Source organism: Cuculus canorus, chromosome 25 (assembly GCF_017976375.1).
Source record: "Cuculus canorus isolate bCucCan1 chromosome 25, bCucCan1.pri, whole genome shotgun sequence".
NCBI lineage: Eukaryota > Metazoa > Chordata > Aves > Cuculiformes > Cuculidae > Cuculus > Cuculus canorus.
Window position 1 is genome coordinate 2,827,395 of NC_071425.1, and position 22,078 is coordinate 2,849,472.

At 48.9% G+C, this 22,078-nt stretch overlaps 3 protein-coding genes across 6 annotated transcripts in view; 1 reads left to right on the forward strand and 2 right to left on the reverse strand.

Moving 5' to 3' along the window:
• Positions 1-6: 6 nt before the first annotated feature.
• KLHL10 (kelch like family member 10) lies at positions 7-6,445 on the forward strand. 2 transcript variants are annotated; one of them, XM_054088406.1, is made up of 5 exons: positions 7-56; positions 2,579-3,068; positions 3,863-4,480; positions 5,310-5,459; positions 5,903-6,445. In XM_054088406.1, the coding sequence occupies exons 1-5, from the start codon at positions 49-51 to the stop codon at positions 6,290-6,292; spliced, it is 1,656 nt and encodes a 551-aa protein (XP_053944381.1). In that variant the 5' UTR covers positions 7-48; the 3' UTR covers positions 6,293-6,445. The 2 variants fall into 2 exon arrangements, with proteins under 2 accessions (XP_053944381.1, XP_009553780.2); XM_009555485.2 differs by lacking the exon at positions 7-56 and adding an exon at positions 1,560-1,813.
• A 54-nt stretch (positions 6,446-6,499) lies between these two features.
• Positions 6,500-13,276, reverse strand: KLHL11 (kelch like family member 11). Its single transcript, XM_009555484.2, has 2 exons — positions 12,808-13,276; positions 6,500-11,996 (listed from the first exon to the last, which is right to left on the reverse strand). Exons 1-2 carry the CDS (start codon positions 13,269-13,271, stop codon positions 10,400-10,402), a joined length of 2,061 nt encoding a protein of 686 aa, XP_009553779.2. The 5' UTR covers positions 13,272-13,276; the 3' UTR covers positions 6,500-10,399.
• Positions 13,277-15,227: 1,951 nt separating this feature from the next.
• The window catches only part of ACLY (ATP citrate lyase), a 29,886-nt gene continuing 23,035 nt past the window's right edge, over positions 15,228-22,078 (reverse strand). For all 3 annotated transcript variants that reach the window (XM_054088416.1, XM_009555483.2, XM_054088415.1), the window contains 13 exons: positions 21,755-21,859; positions 21,307-21,503; positions 21,080-21,161; positions 20,606-20,716; positions 20,075-20,202; positions 19,784-19,877; positions 19,366-19,520; positions 18,467-18,617; positions 17,480-17,623; positions 17,003-17,116; positions 16,533-16,615; positions 16,251-16,327; positions 15,228-16,082 (listed from right to left, as the gene is read on the reverse strand). In XM_054088416.1, the coding sequence (XP_053944391.1) occupies positions 15,988-16,082; positions 16,251-16,327; positions 16,533-16,615; positions 17,003-17,116; positions 17,480-17,623; positions 18,467-18,617; positions 19,366-19,520; positions 19,784-19,877; positions 20,075-20,202; positions 20,606-20,716; positions 21,080-21,161; positions 21,307-21,503; positions 21,755-21,859 (1,536 nt within the window). In that variant the 3' untranslated portion in view covers positions 15,228-15,987. The remainder of the gene's footprint in view (positions 16,083-16,250; positions 16,328-16,532; positions 16,616-17,002; positions 17,117-17,479; positions 17,624-18,466; positions 18,618-19,365; positions 19,521-19,783; positions 19,878-20,074; positions 20,203-20,605; positions 20,717-21,079; positions 21,162-21,306; positions 21,504-21,754; positions 21,860-22,078) is intronic.

Here is a 22,078-nt window from a genome sequence, read left to right on the forward strand (position 1 = left end):
TGGGGGTGCCCGAGACCTGAGGGTACCTGAGGATGCCTGGACTGAGGGATGCTGCGGTACCCGGGGATGCTGGGGGTGCCCAGAGCTGGAGAGGGACCAGGGGATGCTGGGGGGTACCCGGGACCGAGGGGTGCCTGGGGTTGCTGTGGGTACCCAGGGACGCTGAGGGGCCGGGGGGTGCCTGGGAATGCCTGGACTGGGGGATACTGGGGGTGCCCGGGGATGCTGGGGGTACCCGGATCCGGGGGGCACCCAGTGATGCCTGGACTGGGGGATGCTGAGGGTACCCGGGACCGCGAATGCCCGGGAGATGCTGGGAGTGCCCAGAGCTGGAGCGGGATCAGGGGATATTGGGGGGTACCCGGGACCAAGGGGTGCCTAGGGTTGCTGGGGGTACCCAGGGATGCTGAGGGTACCCAGGTCCGGGGGTACCTGGGGATGCCTGGACTGGGGGATGCTGGGGGTACCCGGGACCAGGGATGCCCAGGAGATTCTGGGGGTGCCCAGAGCTGAAGTGAGACCAGGGAATGCTGGGGGGTACCCGGAACCCGGGAAAGGGGGCGCCTGGAGAATGCTGGGGTGCCCAGGGCCAGAGCAGGACAAGGGATGCTGAGGGGTACCTGGGGCCGGGGGATGCCCAGGGATGGCCAGAGCAGGGCTGGGGGATGCTGGGAGGTGTTCAGGGCCGGGGGGTACCCAGGGTACCCGGGCTGAGGAGTGCTGGGGGGGCCAGAGGTGCCCAGGACCGGAGTGGGTCAGCCCTGGGTCAGAGCAGGGCTTGGGGATGCTGAGGGATGCCCAGAGCTGTAGGGGACACTCAGCAGTGTCCAGAAGGGACCAGGGGATGCTGGGGGAAGCCCAGGGAAGACTTAGATTAGACATTAGGAAGAAATTCTTCACAGTGCAGGTGAGGAGACCCTGGCCCAGGTTGTCCAGAGCAGTGGTGGCTGCCCCATCCCTGGAGGGGTTCAAGGCCAGGTTGGATGGGGCTTGGAGCAACCGGATCCGGTGGGAGGTATCCCTGCCCATAGCAGGGGGTTGAACTGGATGGGCTTTGAGGTCGCTTCCAACCCAAACCATTCTATGAAAAGCAGTTGGCCACTGGTTAGGAGTGAGGACACGGCTCCCTGTCCCCCAGCTCTCCCCTCCTCAGTCCTGGGCATCACCTTCCACTCCTCTAAATGAGCAGCAGCTACAGCGGTGACAGAGTATTTATTCATGGCTTCATGGTGGACATGAGTGTCCCAGTTTCCCCCATTGTGGGCTGGGACGAGGGCAGTCAGTGCCTTCATCGGGGGGAGCTTTACAGTGACACTAAATGATATTAAAGAATTGCAGAGGAATCACGAGGCTGGTTCTGCTCAGAGCAGCCATCAGCAGGACCCTGCGTAACCGGGGCTGCGAGAAAACAAAGGCTGAGGGCAGCCAAGGAGGGAGGGGGCCAGGAGGACCCCGTTGTCTATGGAAGGGCTGGCAGCTGGACCCGTATCACCCCTGCCTCTATGATCTCACCACGGGACACGCTGCAGAGAGATCCGAGAAGCAGGGACTCACTCACAGTGCGGAGAGCAGGGGCAAAGCAGCACCTCAGATGGATGGACCCTCTGCTGCCTGGGGCTTCAAGGACGATAGCTTGACTCCCACCAGATAACTGCATACATACAAACATGGAGAGGAAGATGAGCGCTATGGCTTGCACCGTCTTCAATGAGCTTCGCCTGGAAGGGAAGCTCTGCGACGTGGTTATCATCGTGGATGATGTTAAATTCAATGCTCACAAGAACATCCTCTGTAGCTGCAGTCACTATTTCTGGTCAGTGCTTGGAACAAAAGGGGAAGGGGAAGTCCAGAAGCTGTGACTCCTTTTTAAAGGAAGCAGATAGTAAAACTTTAATTAATAAACTCCATGGCTTCCCAGAATGGTTACTGGTAGTGCCCAAACTGGTGCCTGGGGAAGAATCATAGAATGGTTTGAGTTGGAAGGGACCTCAAAGCCCATCCAGTTCCACCCCTGCCATGGGCAGGGACACCTCCCACTGGATCCGGTTGCTCCAATCCCCATCCAACCTGGCCTGGAACCCCTCCAGGGATGGGGCAGCCACCACTGCTCTGGGCAACCTGGGCCAGGGCCTCCCCACCCTCATCATGAAGAATTTCATGTTTAGTCTAAATCTTCCCCTTCCAATTTAAAGCCATTCCCCCTCATCCTATCAGTCCATGCACTTGTAAAAAGTCCCTCCCCAGCTTTCCTGGAGCCCCTTTCAGCAGTGGAAGGTCACTATAAGGTCTCCCCAGAGACTTCTCTTCTCCAGGCTGAACAATCCCAACTCTCAGGCTGTCCTCATACAGGAGGTGCTCCAGCCCTTGGATCATCTCTGTGGCCTCCTCTGGATTTATTCCAACAGTTCCATCTCCTTCTTATGTTGGAGATTCCAGAACTGGACACAGGACTCCCGGTGGGGTCTCATGAGAGCAGAGTAGAGGGGAGAATCCCCTCCCAAGAAGGCTCAGGGGATGAGAGGGTCAGGGTTTAACGCAGCAAAGCTGGTTTTACCCCAGCCCTGCTTTGTTTTTTCAGGGCTCTGTTTACTGGCAGCTGGAACAATCCCGGGAAGAGAGCGTATAAAATCCCCGGCACTTCACCTGAAATGATGAGGCTCATTATCGAGTATGCCTACACCAGGACAGTACCGGTCACAGAAGACAACGTTGAAAGTTTGCTAATTGCAGCAGACCAGTTCAACGTCATGGGCATCATCCGACTGTGCTGCGAGTTCCTAAAGTCCCAGCTATGCTTGGAAAATTGCATTGGCATCTGCAAGCTCACGGATTATTACCACTGCCCCGACCTGCGAGAAGCAGCTTACGCCTTCATCCTCTACCACTTCAAGGATATGTACCAGGTGTCTACAGAGTTCCTAGAGCTCCCCGTCGACAAGTTAATACACATCATTGAGAAAGATGAGCTCAATGTGAAAGAAGAAAATGCCGTGTTTGAGGCTATACTGAAGTGGATCGCTCACGATCCAGAGGATAGGAAACAGCACATCGCAGTCCTGCTGAGCCAGGTAGGTGCTTTCGTGGCGCGTGTGGCCCTGCAGAGCTGGGCATGGGGCAGCTAAGCCCCATCTTCGTGTAAGATAGGAGGAAATGCAGCCTCCCAGCGCTGCCCACAAAGAAGCAATGTTCAAACCGTTAGGTTATCATTACACTGGGGCAAAGATATGGCCCCGGAGTCAGAGCAGAAGTGCTTATTTTCTCATGTTTAGAGCTTAAGTTTAACTGTTCCTCACATCCAGGAAGGGCCAAAGTTCACGTGGGGTGTTGTTATCTCTACCTCCACAAAGCTGATGAGCGTTTGCCCAGACAAACCGTACTGTGCAAACAGCAGAAGGCACCGTGGCAGCTTCAAGCTGAGCACAGGAAAGAGCCGAGCCAGAGCAGGGCAGGTTCGCTGCTGTGAAATTAGATCATTTGCCCTCGCACACCCCTTTCTGGATTAGCTAAAAACTACTTACGGGTATAAACTGGAGAGGAGCAGATTTAGACTAAACAGAAGGAGGAATTTCTTCACTGTGAAAATGGTGAGACACTGGCATGGGTTACCCAGGGACGTTGTGGTTGCCCCATCCCTGGAGGTCTTCAAGGCCAGGTTGGATGGCCCTTGGGCAGCCTGAGCCAGTGGGAGGTGTCCCTGCCCATGGCAGAGGGTTGGAACTGGATGATCTTTAAGGTCCCTTCTAACCCAAACTATTGTATGATTCTATGATTCTAACTTGCCATCAAATCATTAAGGTTGGAAAAGACCCCTAAGATCATCAAGTCCAGCCATCACATTCCAACTCCCCTTTGCATTTTTCAGGTCCGATTGGCGCTGCTGCAAATAGATTACTTCATGAACAACGTCAAAGCGCACGATTATGTGAAGAACAACGAAGATTGCAGAGTTCTCATCATAGACACGCTGACAGAGATTTACCACCTCAACTCGCACGGCCCCTCTGATTCCAATTTCAGCAACCAGCTCAGTCGGCCTCGCCTGCCCGATGCTATCTCGTTCGCTGTCGGAGGCTGGAGCGGGGGTAGCCCAACCAACGCCATTGAGACATACGATAGTCGTGCAGACAAGTGGATCAATGTCACGTGTGATAAAGAAAGCCCCCTTGCCTATCACGGCACCGCGTATTTAAAAGGCTTTATCTACGTTATCGGAGGATTCGACAGCCTGGATTATTTCAACCACGTTAAGCGATTTAACCCATTTCAGAAGACATGGCAGCAGCTTGCGCCCATGCACTCGCGGCGCTGCTACGTCAGCGTGGCTGTTCTCAACGACTTCATCTACGCCATGGGAGGGTTTGATGGATACACGCGCCTCAACACAGCGGAACGCTACGAGCCAGAGACGAACCAATGGACACTGATTGCTCCCATGCACGAGCAGAGAAGCGATAGTAGTGCGACCACGCTGAAAGAAAAGGTAAACGGGCTGTAATGTTATGGCAAGCAGTTATGGTTGAAGTAGAGTGAGCAGGAGAAGAAACCAACCAAACATCATGGTATGACATAGTGAGCAAGGCTCTGTCCTTTCACATGGCACGTATTGAGGTGGGGACTTCCATAGAGGTCAGCCTTTCACTGGGCTTCATACCTGATAAACACAACTACCGCTCCGAGTTTGTCATCTCAAAAGAAAAGAGTAGCTCAGGGAACAGGAAAGGTAAAAAATGCTCCCTTTAAAGCAATGAATCGTTTAAAATAAAGGAAAAAAGTTCACATAAAACTTATTCATTAAATCTTGGAGCTACAGAGATAATATAATCATGGAATCGGGGTCAGAAGGGACCTCAAAGCCCATGGCAGGGACACCTCCCACTGGAGGTCTCCCCGGAGCCTTCTCTTCTCCAGGCTGAACAAAGGGAGGTGCTCCAGCCCTTGCATCATCTCCTGGCCTCCTCTGGACTCACCCTAGCAGATCTGTGTCAGCAATTGACTGGCAGGGCAGAGCTGCAGGCAGAAGCAGTAAAAACTCCTCCAAGAGCTCATCTCACCACTGCCCACTTGCTGCCAGACAGTACTTTTCGTGGCCTCAAGTCAAATACCATGCCTACCTACTTCATGCAGTTCAGGAAACAAAAAGTTTAAATCCTGGTGACCTGAATAACTACTCCAAACTAAGGATGCTAATTCCCATTAAAACAAAACAAACCCACCCCAAAATCCAGCCACGCCATTCATTTTCTCCTCAGTGTATTCTCCCACCATGGGTATCGCTGCCCTGCTCACCCTGTTTTCTCTCCCATGACCAGGTGTACATATGTGGTGGGTTCAACGGAGAGGAATGCTTGATAACAGCTGAAGTTTACGATCCCGCTACAAATCAATGGACCCTTATAGCCCCCATGAGAAGCAGAAGAAGCGGATTAGGCGTGATCGCATATGGAAATGAAGTCTATGCGGTAAAAGAGCAATCACACTTCAAAAAATCACCTCAAAGCCCATCCAGTTCCACCCCCTGCCATGGGCAGGGACACCTCCCACTGGATTCGGTTGCTCCAAGCCCCATCCAACCTGGCCTTGAACCCCTCCAGGGATGGGGCAGCCACCACTGCTCTGGGCAACCTGGGCCAGGGCCTCCCCACCCTCACAGCAAAACATTTCTTCCTAAGATTTCATCTCAATCTCCCCTCTATCAGCTGAAAACCGTTCCCCCTCATCCTCTTCCTGCACTCCCTGAGAAAGAGCCCCTCCCCAGGGGTCTTGCTAAAGTACTTACAAGAGACTTTGCACTTAAAAGTGCAAATGACTAATGCAGTTAGTCACAGGACCAGCAGCCACCACACTTGAGCACAAAACGTTTCCAGGACGTTGTGTTTCACCTCTGTCCCTTTGGCATTCACAGGTTGGAGGATTTGACGGAATTGGCCGGCTGCACAGCGCGGAAGCTTACAACCCCGTTGGTGACACGTGGCATTCGATCTCTGCCATGCTAAATCCTCGCAGCAACTTTGGCATTGAAGTGGTGGATGGTTATTTGTTTGCCGTTGGTGGCTTTAACGGCATATCCACAACTTCCAATGTTGAGTGCTATGACGAGAACACTAACGAGTGGTACTACGTCCAAGACATGAGCATATGCCGCAGCGCGCTGAGCTGCTGCGTGGTGCCAGGCCTTCCAAACGTCAGGGACTACGCTGCCAAACGCGATGGCCACATGGACGACTTTTCAAATGAAGTCAGATTCAATTCTTCAACCAGCAGCCTGCCTACGTACGCTATCAGCACCATTTAACTCACAAAGTCTTCTCAGCAGCAAGTGGATGCCTCCACCTGTTCTAAAATAAAAACAATTGATACTGGCCAAACGAATAATCAGTATTTAAAATCTTGATCCTACGGCACCCCAAAATGTGTGTATCGACCACAGCGACTTGAAAAATAAAAGGTACAGGAGAGTGCTAGAGAAATAAAAGGTTTATTTTCATTAATTCACTTATTACAATAGATTTTAGTACAGTGTATTGAAGGTAAAGAACGTGACAGTAGGATTTGATTCCAACAGCCTACACACACACACACCACTTTACCTGACTGGAAGTACAGGAGTGCTGCTTCCCCGAGTGAAGTCTACATTAATATCGACAGGAGAGCGCCGCTGCCATGATCCACTGTCACACGGACCTGCGAGGAGCGCCTGACTATTAGTGGTCTTCAAACATCTTGTTAGTTCCACACTTTACATTCGTATTAGTAACAGGATTAGATCCTCAGGAGCATCTGTGTTATCAGACTTCTGCTCAGGACTGCCAAATTGGAGAGATGATATATCCTCCAAGGTAAGGTGAAAATAAATCTGAGCCATAAACCACTTATTTTAAGCTTTTTATAAGCCCATTGAATGTTCTAACATCAACAGGGCTGTGTTAAAAATAACCTAAAATTGCAATTCTTTGTGACTCAGTAGATCAGCCCATTCCGTGATGCACAAGGTGAGCCAACAGTTCAGGTTTTAACATTTAAGTGTCATGGAGAAAAACTGTATCAAAGTAGTACAGCAGACTGTTTGGCATAGTTATTCATAACGCATGCTAAAGAGCTGGTGTGTTTTATCCGTTTCTGGAGCATATCCTACTGTGTGCAAGAAAGTCTCATCACACACAACCCCAGTGCACTAACAGGGTGTTCAGGTAGTTATAAAAATATAATGGACGCATACGGCACCAAGGAATGACTACAATGACCGCCGAGGGCTAGGCAGGACGAGTCTGACTTCACTAATGATTTAAATGGGAAGGGGACAGGAAACATGCACCATGTGGCAGGTATTCAGTGTGGATACAGAGGTTTGATTGTCGTAAGGAGGAGAGAAAAACCTTCACCTGATGTTCTGCTACATCAGGAAGGCCAGAAGTCAGCCTTCCAATATGGAAAACACACTAGGATCTTACCGACACCTATTGAGCCACTATAAACTCACGGAAAGAATTCCCAGGCTTTCATTTATAGGATTATTTAATAAACACCCAGCAGGCTACAGCAGCCAAGGGCCATGAGGAATCTGGATTGGGATTCACAGGTTAGTGGGCTAAATCACAGCCAGAGTCAATAACACAATTCTCCCAAACACCTCCATGTGATATGATGGACAGTTAGACTCGTCAGTTAAAAAACACGTGCAATGCAATTGGTCCACTTAAAGTCAAGGCTAAAAAAGACCCCAACTACTTAAAAATTCTGCATTATTGGCATAGCAAAAGTTAGAGCAAACTGGTGCTATTCACAGTGCCCAGACTCACCATGCAAACAGAACACACGGAGATAATAGTGCATCACCCATGGAATCACAGCTGGCACCCACAAGTTAGGCTGTCCAGACACCGAGCTGTTTCGACACTGTCTTTGAGTGGAATGTTTTTAGTAAACTGTACGTTGGCCAAAAGTTCTCATGGGAAGGGCAACATCAATTTTGTTTAGAGAAAGAAAGTCTGCAAGGAGCTTGTTCTTGCATCTGACTTTGCGTGCTGCCACATGTTAAACTGTTTAATTCATATCTTAACTGAAATGGGAATCTTGGTATTTCTCCCTAAAAACTGTCCCTATGTGTTGTCAGACTACAAGAGGGCTCTGATGGAGCTGTGGTCGGACCACTGTCCTCCAGCTGTGTGTTAAATCCCAATGGCAGCTGGTGGGATGGAAGGCATGAACCCTTCCCAGCTGCTTCTGTGCAAAGTCTGGTAAAGTAACCAGCTCCCACAAATCGAAATGAAATTCATGGATTTAGTAGTAAAGCTGAGGCTTTTTCACACTTCTCTCACAAATGCTGCTGCAAGGGCAGTAATTCAAACTATTCCGGCTCAATCTGTAGGAGCTGATGGGCCAAGCCCTGTGGATTCGCCTCTTGCTTACCGGCCTGCGGAAGCTGAACCGGTAACGGCCACTTCTGAACATCAGCCCTCAATCCCAACAGCCTCACTCATCTCCTCTCCTGCATCAAGCCAGCGCTGTTCAATTTAAGCTCCCCTAAGGATCCAACAGGCAAATAAAATACAACACAGATGAGTCATCTGAGACTAAGCTGTTAGGATTTTCAAGTCCTTTTTTTCAAACAAGGCTAGGTTATTCTAGTACAAAAAGACAAGTTATTGATATCAAAAGTGGCAAGTGAACTACAAAGTGGACTTAAGTATGCATCAGAGAAACCTTTAAAGGCTGAGTGGTTGCCAGACTTACCCAGTGTGTCAGATATGATCTAGGATGCCTGCTGAATTGGACAATGAGAATTATCAGCTCAGAAAGCTAAACAATTAAAAAACAAAACAGAACAGAATATTGTAATGTTTAGAAGTTCTTTTGCAAAGAAGTTGCCCACATCAAAACCACCAGCATATCATCCTATGAACCAAAGACAGTAACAGATCCTCCAACGCCTGTTTACACATACTTTGGAACACCCTGGTTGCTCCTCCCTTTCCCAGCCCTACCAGCCTGAGTTAGGCTCCACGCGAGAATCTGGAACATTCAAACGAAGTGAAGGATTGGGAAGAAAGGGAGGTAGGAAGGAGGCACTGGATCTGCTGGGAACCTCAGCTGTCCTAGAGCTCAGATCAGGGAGGAGGAGTGTTCAGCGGGACAGGAAACCGAGAGGAGGCAAGACGCTGCAGGGAACATTCCATGTCCGGTTCCTGTGGAGTAAGGAAACCAGCGCCAACCAGGGCACTGATTCATGTAAAACAACCTCAAAACACCACAAGGTACTTAAACCAGCTTAAATGTCCCTGCATTGTAAGTAGAGAAACTCAAATGTTTAGAGACTATGAAAACTCAACTCTCTCATTCCAAGAGCAACAGCGAGTGCCAATCCACTAAGAAGCACCGCAGCGCAGTGACTCGAAGTTTCCAGGGGAAGCGTACTGAAGGCAAAGGGCACTGATTGTCCAAGACAGTCTGGGAACAGGCTCGCAGGGGCTCTTCTCATCACCTTTTCACTAGAATTAAAACACACGCAACATTTGAGAAATGATCTACAAGCAGCTCAGGTTTCAACCTCTTCCTGTGACACAAGCTCTTCTCACTAATCCACACAGATAGAAGTGAACGGTCTGTGTTGGTGGGGGGGTTATAAAAGGTTCTCACTCCTTTTATCACGCTGATCATCGACCCAAGCTTCTAAAAAAGCTGTCAACTCACAGCACCTTCAGCTACACCTGGAAAACCCTACTGCCTCAAGCTTTTGGTTTGAGCAATGTCTGGTGTTCCCTCAATCACCCATTTACAAACAAACTCTGCAGCCATTCTGGAACGTACAAAATATTTAATACACATAGAAACATCCTGAAGTAAGTTTATAAAGAAAGACTGTGCTTTTGTCTGCAGACATAGCTCTAACTATTGCACTTGCCTCCAACTTGGGAAAACCAAGCGCACAAACACCAAATAAACGTGAAGTTTAGTCACTGAGGAGGAGAGGGTAAAAGGAATGTCAATGGATAAGTGCAAATAAACTGGTGCTTTCCAGCACACACAAATATAACCACTAAATTATTAAGATAGTGATCTCTGATTTTCAAATTAGAACTGTTAGAGGCTAACTCTACAGTAATCCTTGAAAACAAAGATCTGAACAAAGAACTAACAGGCTTAACGCTCCCCAAGATATTCCAGAGCCCCTTACAGGCTATGGTTTCTTCCCGGGCACCACTAAGTAACAGTGTTGGGCTCACACAGTTTCTCAATTCCCACCCATCAATTTCAGAACTGTTTAATTTTCGACACACAGAAGACGCTGGTTTTATGCATCAAATCCGATCCACACCTTCATGTCTTATAAAGACATAGCAAGCCTAACAAAACCGGTTTAGCACAGTATTTCCTAGACTCGTCAGGAGTGATATTCCAGAAACTAACACTCGATCTGTGAGCGTGGCATTCGCCGTAAGCTCAGGGAGTGTCGGTGTATTTCCTGCATCTGCCTTTCCTGCATTTGCCTTATTCTATCTTTTTGCCACATCAAATTTTGTGGCATAGGGTATCTTTGTGTTCCCTGCAAGCATCGGAAGGGAATTCTCACGTGGCAGGCCGTTGCTCTGCAGCGAGGCTGAGGCATAGGAGGCAAAAGCATCCAGCGCTTTCTCTCGGCGCAGTAACGATAGGCCTCTTTCCTGTATTGCTTGTCAATATCATCGCTGTTTTTCCACCCCCCAATGATGAAAACATCATCTTTATAATAACAAATAGCTGCTCCTTCAATGCTAAGCACCTCTGGGGGTAAGCTCTCAAGTATTTCATCCGAGGCCCTGCCAGAGATCTTTATCTTGGCCTCCTCGTTATCTATCGGGTAACTCTTGGGGCAGCACGATGCCGTATGGTAAAAGTTTGTGTTAGCAACTGACATCTGAAACGAGCAGTAATTATCAATGAGGGGCAGTGACTCCACGTCTTGCCATTGCCTGGTTTCAGCATCATATCTGATAATAACCGCCCTCAGTCCATCTTCGCTATCGCTGTCAACTGGGGTACGTGCAGCAACATAAACAAACCGATCTTCTACAGAAACAGCTTTGACATCCCGAAGAATCTTTGGTGCCGACTCCAGGTTAAGCCATTTGTCTTGTTCAGGATTATAAATGGCCACATCTTTAAAGCCAGGACTGAAATTGCCATGCCCACCAATACTGTACAGGTTCCCTTTCACTTCAGTAAGGCCAAAAGAATGCTTTCTGGTTATTAGATTGGAGACTTGCTCCCAAATATTTCTGTTTGGATTGTACCTTTCTACAGTCTTGGCAAACCCCGGCTCCATGGAACCAGCCACATACACGTAAGACTCTGTCACAGCAACTGCGTGCCCGTCGAGGTGATTGTGGATGTGCGGCAAGTTCACCCACCTATCCTCGTCAATGAAATACCCAACGCACTCACTCAGGTAGTCTCCTCCCTCTGACACACCACCGATCACCATAATCACATCCATATTCTGTCCAAAACGCGGCAACAACCCTACTGGACAGGTGGAATGTTGTAGATTACCAGACTGCAAGTTCTCAGAGCGCAAGGCGTGACTCTCCACGGCTTCAGACACTAATTTAACACACGCTTCGTTGCTCGCAACCAGCCTTTCGGATTTGACATTGCGAGTAAGGTAAGTAGGTTTCATCTGAGACAATCTAAGCAGTTTAAAGAGATCTTCAAAGTACCTTTCTCTCTCCTCAGGATTCTTCTGAACCCACTTCAAAACGGTCTCAAAGAGGATTTCTTCCGAGTCTACTGTGATCTCTGAGTCCGAGAGCCAGTCTCGGATGAGGTGAAAGGGCAATGTGTAGAACTCCTCATCTTGGATAACCTTGTGGAAGTTCCTCCTGATCATATCCTGAGCTTTGAGGGCCAGCTGGTTCAGGGAATACATGTGGGCTAAGCTGTGAACGGCTACGCAGTTGGAGAGGTTGAGTTTCTTCTTCAGGAACTTCCCACAGAACTCTTTGAGCCGGGTCAGCAGGAACCTGTGGAACAAACAGAGGGGCCTGAGGCTGGGGTGTGGATATTGAAAATACTGGCAAAGAAACTCTCTAAGACTTGGAGTTTTAGAAAGTGAGCATCCTTTTAATGCAGGCCTGGGCAACACCAGGGAGTGATCTCCATCATAGACGTGCAGCAAGAGAAAACCTGGTTACAGAATATATTTCCCACTTACATGTAAACGTGTAAATTTTCCCAGATATTTTATGCACATTCTATTATTTTCCAAGGACTAATTTTAATGTTATTATGAACTTCACAACAGTCAGAACTCTTTGTAATTCGGAGTTGGCTCCAGCTCTCTGTCTGACCTTGCATTTGAGATAGACTGCAAGCAGAGGTGATGGAGTTTATGAATAAGATGAGGAAAAAAGGAAAACTGATGATGGGCATTGGATACTGCAAAGACTTTGACAATGGGATTATCCCGATGGAGTTTATGAATAAGATGAAGAAAGAAGGAAAACTGATCATTAGATACTGAGCCACATTGATAAGAAAACTGTGTTAGAACAAACTGCAGGGACTGTTTCTTTTTTAGAGGGGTGAGGTAGAGAAAAAGCAAAGAAAATTAGCAACTTCCCAAGGCACCTATTGACCAAATTATGAGGATTTATAAATCCTAAACCTACAAACAGCAAAGCCTGGCCCAGGTTGCCCAGAGCAGTGGTGGCTGCCCCATCCCTGGAGGGGTTCAAGGCCAGGTTGGATGGGGCTTGGAGCAACCGGATCCAGTGGGAGGTGTCCGTGCCCGTGGTAGGGGTGGCACTGGGTGGCTCTGGGGTCCCCCCTCACCTGTCCGCCATCTCCAGCACCTCGTGCACGTTCCCGTTGCTCACGCGGATGGTGCCCGTGTACATGAACCCCACCACGGCCTCCACAGTGTCCGGGTCGGGCCCTCCCTCCGAGCTCCATTTCTGCAGCTCCACGCGTCCCGACAGCGATTCTGCGAACCCCCCTGAAAGCAGGGGGGTGAAATACTCGGTGGCGGCCGCCAGGACGGAGCGGTGGGCGCGCACCTCGCGGGTGGCCCCGTGCCGCCCCCCGCCGAACGCCAGGGTGATGTCGCAGTACAGCCCGTGGCGACGCTGTTCGTTCTGACGCCAAGCCAGGTCCGTGCAGTGAGCGGGGCAACCGAACTCCTCCGCCTCCGCCTCCCCGTCGGTCCCCCGGGAGCCGTTCTCCGCCTCGGGGGGCGGCGGGACCGATACCGGCTGCGGCTGAGGGGAAGCGGCAGCCGCCGCCATCTTGTCCGCCATGTTGGGAGAAGCGCGCGCGGCTGCCCCCTAGCGCCGCCATTTTGTGTGACACGGCGCCCTGCTGCCCCCTAGGGGCGTGGGGGTGCGGCCGCCATCTTGTCCGACATTAGCGGGGGGTGATGTGATGGAGAGCAGCCCTGAGAGAAGGGATTGAGGTGCTGGTTGATGGGAAGCTCGACATGAGCCGGCAACGTGCGCTCACAGCCCAGAAACCAACCGTGTCCTGCACTGCATCAACAGAAGCGTGGCCAGCAGGGAGGGAGGGGATTCTGCCCCTCTGTTGCTCTCTTGTGAGACCTCACCTGGAATCCTGTGTCCAGTTCTGGAATCCTCCACATGAGAAGGAGATGGAGCTGTTGGAACGGATCCAGGGGAGGATACAAGGATGATGCGAGGGCTGGAGCACCTCGCATAGGAGAACAGGCTGAGAGAGTTGGGGTTGTTTGGTCTGGAGAAGAGATGGCTCTGGGGAGACCTTAGAGCAGCTTCCAGTACCTGACAGGGGCTCCAGGAAAGCTGGGGAGGGGCTGTTCACAAAGACTTGTGGTGATAAGACGAGGGGCAATGGGTATAAACTGGAGAGGGGCAGATTTAGGCTGGACATCGGAGGAATTTCTTCACCATGAGAGTAGTGAGGCCCTGGCCCAGGTTGCCCAGGGAAGCTGTGGCTGCCCCATCCCTGGAGGGGTTCAACGCCAGGTTGGATGGGCCTTGGGCAGCCTGAGCCCGTGGGAGGTGTCCCTGCCCATGGCAGGGGTTGGAACTGGATGATCTTTAAGGTCCCTTCCAACCCAAACTATTGTAGGACATGGCGCCCTACTGTTTCCTACAGGTGTACGGACCTGGCCGCCGCCATCTTGCCCCCTAGCGGCGGGTATGCGGCCGCCGCCATGTTGTCCAACATGGCGCCCTACTGCCCCCCAGCGGGGTGGGGGTGCGGCCGCAGCTAAAATGGCGGCCGAGAAATAAACGGCGTGGAGAAAGCTTAGGTCGCCCTGAGAGTAGCGAGGTGGGAGAGCGGTGGGTGCCCTCGGGGCGGCAGCGTGACAGGGACAACAGACACAAGACACACAGAGGGGGCAGGTGGTTCCTGCTCGTCTTGGGGCCGCTGGTCATGGAATGGTTTGTGTTGAAAAAGAGCTCGAAGCGCATCCAGTTCCACCCCCCCTGTCATGGGCAGGGACACCTCCCACTGGATCCGGTTGCTCCAAGCCCCATCCAACCTGGCCTTGAACCCCTCCAGGGATGGGGCAGCCACCACTGTTCTGGGCACCCTGGGTCAGGGCCTCCCCACCCTCACAGCAAAACATTTCTCCCCAAAATCTCATCCTAATCTCCCCTCTTGGCTCAAAATCATTCCCTCTGAACCCATCCTTGCACTCCCTGAACAAGAGCCCCTCCCCAGCTTTCCTGGAGCCCCTTTCAGAAGTGGAAGCTGCTCTAAGGTTTCCCCAGGGCCTTCTCTTACACTGTACAACCCCAGCTCTCTGCTGCCTGTCCTTGGATTGGAGGTGCTCCACCCCTTGGATCATCTCCACAGCCTCCTCTGGAACTGCTCCAACAGCTCCATGTCCTTCCTGTGCTGAGGACTCCAGAGCTGGACCCAGGACTCCAGGTGAGGTATCACAGGAGTGGAGCAGAGGGGCAGAATTCCCTCCTTCACCTGCTGGTCCCAGTGCTTTGGACGCAGCCCAGGATACCTTTGGTTTTCCAGGCTGCAAGTGCACATTACAGATTGATTTTGTTAATTAAAGTTATCGGTGGCTAATTATTTCATGTCAGGGTGCTAGCGGATGAGAAGCTCACTGTAAGCCAGCAAACATGTCCTAGGCTGCATCCAAAGCATTGTGACCAGTGGGGCAAGAGAGGGGATTCTGCCCCTCTGCTCTGTTCTCAGAGGACCTCACCTAGAGTCACATTAAACGCTGTTTAGGACCAACTCTTAGAAGCCAGAAATGGAAGAGTAAAATAGTAGTGTATCATTTATTTGGGTTTGGTTACAACAGACAGACAGGTAGAACACTCAAGTTATTACTGAGATTATTTTCACAGCTGTGTATAACATGAGTGATTTCTCCTTTACCGTTAGATTACCAGTATGTGGAAAGTTGTTTGCATAAATACAGACACGGGAATACACGTAGTTTCACAGTTTTTAACAGCAGTATCTTACAACTTAACACTTTAAATTACTACACCAGAGTTTGAGTAACATTGGTTATACATCAGCAGTGGTCCCACTGCTCAGGATACAATCAGACAGAAGATGAGAACGCAGTAAAAGTGAAAAAACAACCAACAACAAAAAAATCCCAGGTCATGGCCTCTGGGAATGAGGGGCACTTCCCCTTCTATCGGGAAAATTACAGCTTGGTACCAGACTAACAAAGCTTCCACCAGTTCAGTAAGACTGCACCTACAAGGAAAACTTCCCCCCAAGACCCTCAAACTCTTTTCTGGAAACGAAATTAAACAGTAGAAACAATGAAAGGGTGAGAAACAGTATTAAATAGAGCAGGTAACATATGGAATAGCACAAGTTTTGGTTTTTATTAGAGTAAGTTTCTATTCTGGCAGAACAGTTGCTTTGCACAGTCTGAGCCAGCAGCTCCGTGTCTGTGTACCAATGGCCTTTATACATCACAGTCCCATTTGCGGCTGTCCTCTGTGCGGGCTTTTGTCCTCCCAAAGGACACTGAGACAATACTACTGGTTCTCACATAGTCATGTGCTCCGGTAAGACATAGGAAATGTCATCCCACGGGTGACGGTACAGACCTTGCTTCAGTCTCTTCTGATCCAGGTAGTGTCCTGCAACAAAAGTAGCTGATATTACAGCACTTCCGTTCCTCATCCTACTCTCACTTTGCCTTGAAACAACTTGGATTTCTGGATTCCTAAAACTAGGAGTTTTGAGGTTCACATTTTTCTCCTGGGCATCCCAAAAGGATGGGAGGAACAGAAAACCAGCAAACTTACCGATGAATCCCATACTCCTGCCTAGTACAAAGATGCCGTTAAGAGCTCCTATATCAATATATTCATCTGCTTCTTCCCTGCAAAAGAAACAGCGATACAGTGAATCTTAGAAAGGCTAAGAAGCAGCTCTAGTACCAGTAGCAACACTGAATTCGCATGAAAGCCTCCCCCTCAAGTCCAGGCCACATTCCCTTCACCATGTCCTTCTGAAATCCTATCAGAATGGCTCCCATCATCCTTCCAGGGCCATGATCTAAGAGAAACGGCTCACTACACACTTACCGTGTGAAAGAGCCACAATTCCTGAGAACATCAACAAAGGCAACTCCAATAAAGCCATCTACATTCAGGATAAGGTTTGGTTTCTGCAAGAAGTGAACACAGATGTTAACAGTGGGAAACTGTTCCAGGGAGCTTTCAAACCAGGGAGTTTGGTTCAAACTACAGATTATCTGCCACAGCCCATGACATGCGCGAGCTCTGCCTCGGATTTAAAGAGCCCAACAGTTCCAGTGTGGACAGGGAATAACACAGACAAAGGGGCTTGGTTTGTTCAGCATTTTCCCAGTGTCTAAATGTCTTCAGCCCTTCCAAACTGCAGTTGTACTTGGCCCAAAGCCAACCACAGAAAAACACACACCCCCAGCAACACTTTATGAAGCACTGCATTTAACATACAGTCTCAACCCCATGTCGCTTTTCCCCCAGTAAGAAAGAACGCTCAGGAGAGGGTAATTTCTAGCAGGTTTCACCTTGGAAGTTGTAATTTTTTCTACTTCAAGTGCGTAGTCCAGCAGCGGTGTGGCAGGGAAATGCTGCTTCACGTAGTCTTTGAGAATCTGAACTCTCATGTCTGGGTTATTTAACTGCAAGTTAAGAACATGTTCATAGAATCATCACATAGCATGGAATGGTTTGGGTTGGAAGGGACCTCAAAGATAATCTAATTCCAACCCCCTGCCATGGGCAGGGACACCTCCCACTGGATCCGGTTGCTCAAACTCTCATCCCAACCTGGCCAACACGTTACAGTCACAGATGCTGCCCCTTCATCAGCTACTGGCCAGAAGCGTTACTATTTGTAGGTTTAGGATTTATCAGTCCTGAGGATTTGGTCAATATCTGCCTCTGGAAGTTACTAATTTTCTTTACTTTGCTTCTTCTCTACACCATCCCTCTGAAAAAAAGAAAAAGATCCCCTCCAGTTTGTTCTAACACAGTTTTCTTACCGATTTGACTCTGTGTCCAATGCCCATGATCAGTTTTCCTTCTTTCTTCATCTTATTCACAAACTCCATAGGGATAATTCCGCTGTCAAAGGCTTTACTGAACATCTTAGCTGCAGCATCCAGTGCTCCACCAAACCGGTCTCCCTGGATGCGATACAAAGGAATTACAGCAGAGGCCTCCACAGGTAACCATGTGCTTGTTTTGTACCTTATCTTCCCCATCCACTCTGCCTACTCACATGGCATTTATGAAACTAAAGTCAGGCACAACCTGGGATAAAGCATCTGTTTATAACTTAAGTGTCAATACACAACCAACACAGCTCCACTACAGAGAGCGTGGGGGGAGAAAGCAATCTAAAGTTTGGTTTAGTCACATTTTTACTTGTTAGTGTTGGAAAAGACCAGGCAACCACACAGGGACATTGCTGACAGCTGTGTGGCCTCTACAAAAATCACTGAATGGTTTGGGTTGGAAGAGATCTCAAAGCCCATCCAGTTCCAACACCCCGCCATGGGCAGGGACACCTCCCACTGGATCTGGTTGCTCCAAGCCCCATCCAACCTGGCCTTGAACCCCTCCAGGGATGGGGCAGCCACCACTGCTCTGGGCAACCTGGGCCAGGGCCTCACCATCATCCCAGAAAACATTTCTTCCCAAGATCTCCTGTCAATCTCCCCGCTTTCTGCTGAAAACTGTTTCTCCTTGTTTTTTCCCTGCACTCCTTGATCAAAAGCCCCTCCCCACCTTTCCTGGGAAGTATTTCTAGACTCAAACAAGACACATGACAACGGCCTTGCTTAAAGCATCAAGCAATGCTTTAAGCATTCAGAGCGCCCAGCGATTAGAGTTGAATTCGGAAATAGTGAGTCTGAGGAACAGACAAAACATCCACGACACCGAAGGGACTCCCAATCTTAACTGTAATAAAACCTGAGCAAAGTAACAAACAGCAAAGGTAGACTGCCTGAATATTAAGTACTTACAATAGTAAGAAGGCCTGAAGTAAGACTCGAGACAAGATCTTTTCCAGCTCTTGCACAGACAATGGTGTTATGGGCTCCAGATACAGCAGGCCCATGATCTGCTGTGACCATCAAACACATCTCGATGAACTGGCAGGCATACTTTGGTAACCTGAACAAGTAAGAGACTCAAGTCACTTATTGTAAAGAAAACAGAATTAAAGAGATATTCAGGGTTACGCTGGGAAGTGACTTGTTTTAGGAGTGTGTGAAAGAAGTTGAGCAGGGAAAGAGAGCTGCAGAGTCACAATACCCATCGGTGCATCCTAATATCTCTTTTGGAGATCAGACTTTCATTTGCTTTCCACTTTGCTGCTTAGTTCAGTACTGAGGGTTGGTTTTGTACGTGGACTCTGCACACTGACTGATCCACCACTTCTGTGGGTCCCTGCGAGGAAAGCCACGAGGCTGCGCTCCAGCTCTGTTCCTCTCCTGCTGAGCCAGAGATCTCAGCTCGTGCCAGAAGCATCTTTAATGAACACACAATCAGATGAAGGCAAGAAGCTTCTGCCATTCAGAAAGTTCCCTGCAGTCCAGTCAGCAAATGTCTGTGAACTCTCCCAATCTCTCCAGGGAGAATTATAACAAGCAAGCAGTCAAAGAGAGTGAAACAGGCCTAAAATGGAGAAATTTCCTCAAATGCACCACAAAAGTTGTGGAAAACTTCACCCCGAGGCTAAAATGCATCATACAAAGGCTTGGATGCCGATGTGTTCAGAGGAGGGGACAGAGATGGCTTTTGCAATGAATCTACATTCACAAGGGAATCCTGGAGTTACTTTTCTGCTTCCAAGTCTACTTATAAAACAAGTAAAACTTCAAGCCACAAAATTTGGGAGCTTTCATAAAAGCCACCTCACCTCCTTTGAAACCAGAGCAGACCCAGGACCCCTCCAATTCCCATCTCTTCTTTGAAGACCTCGGTGATCGGCATCCCAGCGTAAATGAGTTCCTGACCTCTCTCGTCACAGATGCTTGTCATAAAGGAAGCTGGTTTGCGGATCAGACCCAGCTCCTGAAATAGCAGCACAAAAATAGGATTTGAAACATTCCCTGTTAGAAGCAAAAGCAGCAGGAGGCAGAGTGGTCAGACAATGATGCCCTAAACCTGCTCTCAAAGCAGGTTCCACAGCCCAGAAACAGCATAGCAGATAACGCTACAAAATGCGAAGCATAACCTCAAGGCAACACCGTTATCACCACGAGCATCCAGAATCGGAGCAAGCATCCTGCCTGGTTTCTAAGGAACCACAAATCAGGTAAAACAGCCCAGCTCACCCTCGCCCAGGAGTAATCCATGGGTACAGTTGGAGGAGGCACTTCCTCAGCTGGCTCAATCACTCTTTTGGCCACAAGATCCTGGTACACAGACCTAGGGAGAGAGAGTCCATTTATTAACTTAAGTTCTTCTAAGAGATACAAGTGAGGTGATCTTAATCTTGGACCTTAAAGAAACAGAATGAATAGAAGTTGCTTTACTTAAGCAGGAATATATTCCCTCATCAGCCTAAAGTCACTGCCCTAACAGTTTAAGCCCCCTGCAGAAAGTGCCCTGTTAACAGGACTTACTGAATGACCTCTCCCAGCTCATCAAAACTCCGGGGAACAAACACACCAGCTTCTCTTAAGGCTTGATTCTTCGCAACAGCGGTTTCAGAAGTCTGGTTGGCACAAGCCCCTGCATGGCCAAACTGCACCTACAAACAAGAGGAGAGACAGCAGTGAGGAACACAAGTTGTTTAACTGCAGAGAGTAGAGCAAAAATAAAGAACTGTAAAAAAACTTGGTGACAGAGGAATAACAGTACATGCATATCCACCTTCTTTTCTGGGCTAACAGAACTCTTGGTTGCAGCTGTAACCAGTACTGCAATATGCAGGACAGTTTCTGATCTGGAATTGCTAAAGGCTTTTCCATCAATGTTCCACCTCCCTGAATTCCTCCACTCTCCCATTTAACATCAATCTTTCCCATTCCCACTCCAGAAGCAGGTGGCTGTTAGAATCTGTTGCGTTCCACAGGCCCAGGTGGCCAAGAAGGCCAATGGCATCTTGGCTTGAGTTATAGATACATATATAATTTTATGCATTTTGTTCGTACCTCTGAAGAGAACATGGTGGCACAAGTACCAATACACCAGCAAACCACTGGCTTGGTGATGCGACCTTCTTTAATGCCTCTGCAGATCTTGTACTCTTCTGTGCCTCCAATCTGCAGAAAGAAAGCAAGCGCAGCTGGTTCAAAGCTGTGTACTTTTGTAGAAACCAGCTCCAAGGTGCATGTGGAAATATTACTTGGATTTTCCCTCCTCTTTCATTGAGTAAAAGCTGAAGTCTCAGAGCAAAGCTTCCTTATTTGATCTTTTTAAGTAAGGGAGACTATGCTTGCTTGTGGAATATACTCAAATTTATTTTAATTAAAGCATAACAAAATAAAAATTCAGACATTCAGGAGCAGTATGAACAGCTGCCACTTCTCTGTAGCTGTTACTTCACATCCCTGAGGTCAGATCAAATGCTCCCAAAATAAAACACAGGGGTATTTCTCAGACAGGAGTGAAACGGTCTCACTCACCTCTCCAAGTACCACAATCATTTTCACTCCTGGAGTATCCTCGTAACGCAAGACGTGATCCATAAAAGTTGAACCAGGATATCTGGATAGAACACAGGGAAAATGGTAGATGTTCAATTTGCTTCAAGATTTTTTCCAAAAGAAGAAAAACTAAACAGCCAACTTGTCTTTCTTCCCAATTAACAACAACTCTTCATGGTGTCCGTGTTCGAGATACAAACTCCTACCTGTCTCCTCCAATGGCCACCCCTTCGTAGACCCCATCAGTGGTTCGGGAAATGATGTTGTTGAGCTCATTGGACATCCCTCCAGACCGGGAAACATAAGCCACACTGCCAGGTCGGTACAGTTTGGATGCCAAGATGTTATCCAGCATTCCTCCTGTGTTGCCTATCTTAAAGCAACCCGGTTTGATCCCACCAACCTATAAGAATTGGAGAAAGATGTAAAGCCCATTAAAAATACACATGAAACTTCAGAATGTTTTATGTAATACAGCCTCGTTAATATTTATGCAAACAGAAGACAGTAAAGTGACCTTAAAATGAGAAAGTAGCATGCGCTTTATATGACTAAAGACAAAATGGGTTGTAGAATGTACTTTATCCTTCAGAGAAAGGCGATGTGAAGATTAAGGCAGATGAACAAGACTAGAAAAACATCATCAGTGCTTACAGTTGCAGGCCCAATAATGGTGACTCCTTTTTTATCAGCTGTCTTGATCAGTTTGCGTGTCAGGGCTTCTGGAATGCCCTCAGCAATAATGGCAATGGTGCGGATCTGCATCAAGGTGAAGAAAACCATTAGTACCCCCAGTGTGGCCACCGTACCGGCCTTTAGTAAAAGAGAAAGCATGGCATGATCAGCCTCTGCCCCTCCACAGGCCTCTGGGAGGTCACACTGTGTTCTCACACACGGGAAGCCCCAGCACATGGATGCACACACGGCTCTGATCTTCACAGCAGTCTCAAGAGAACTTTTTCCTCCCTCTTGCACATT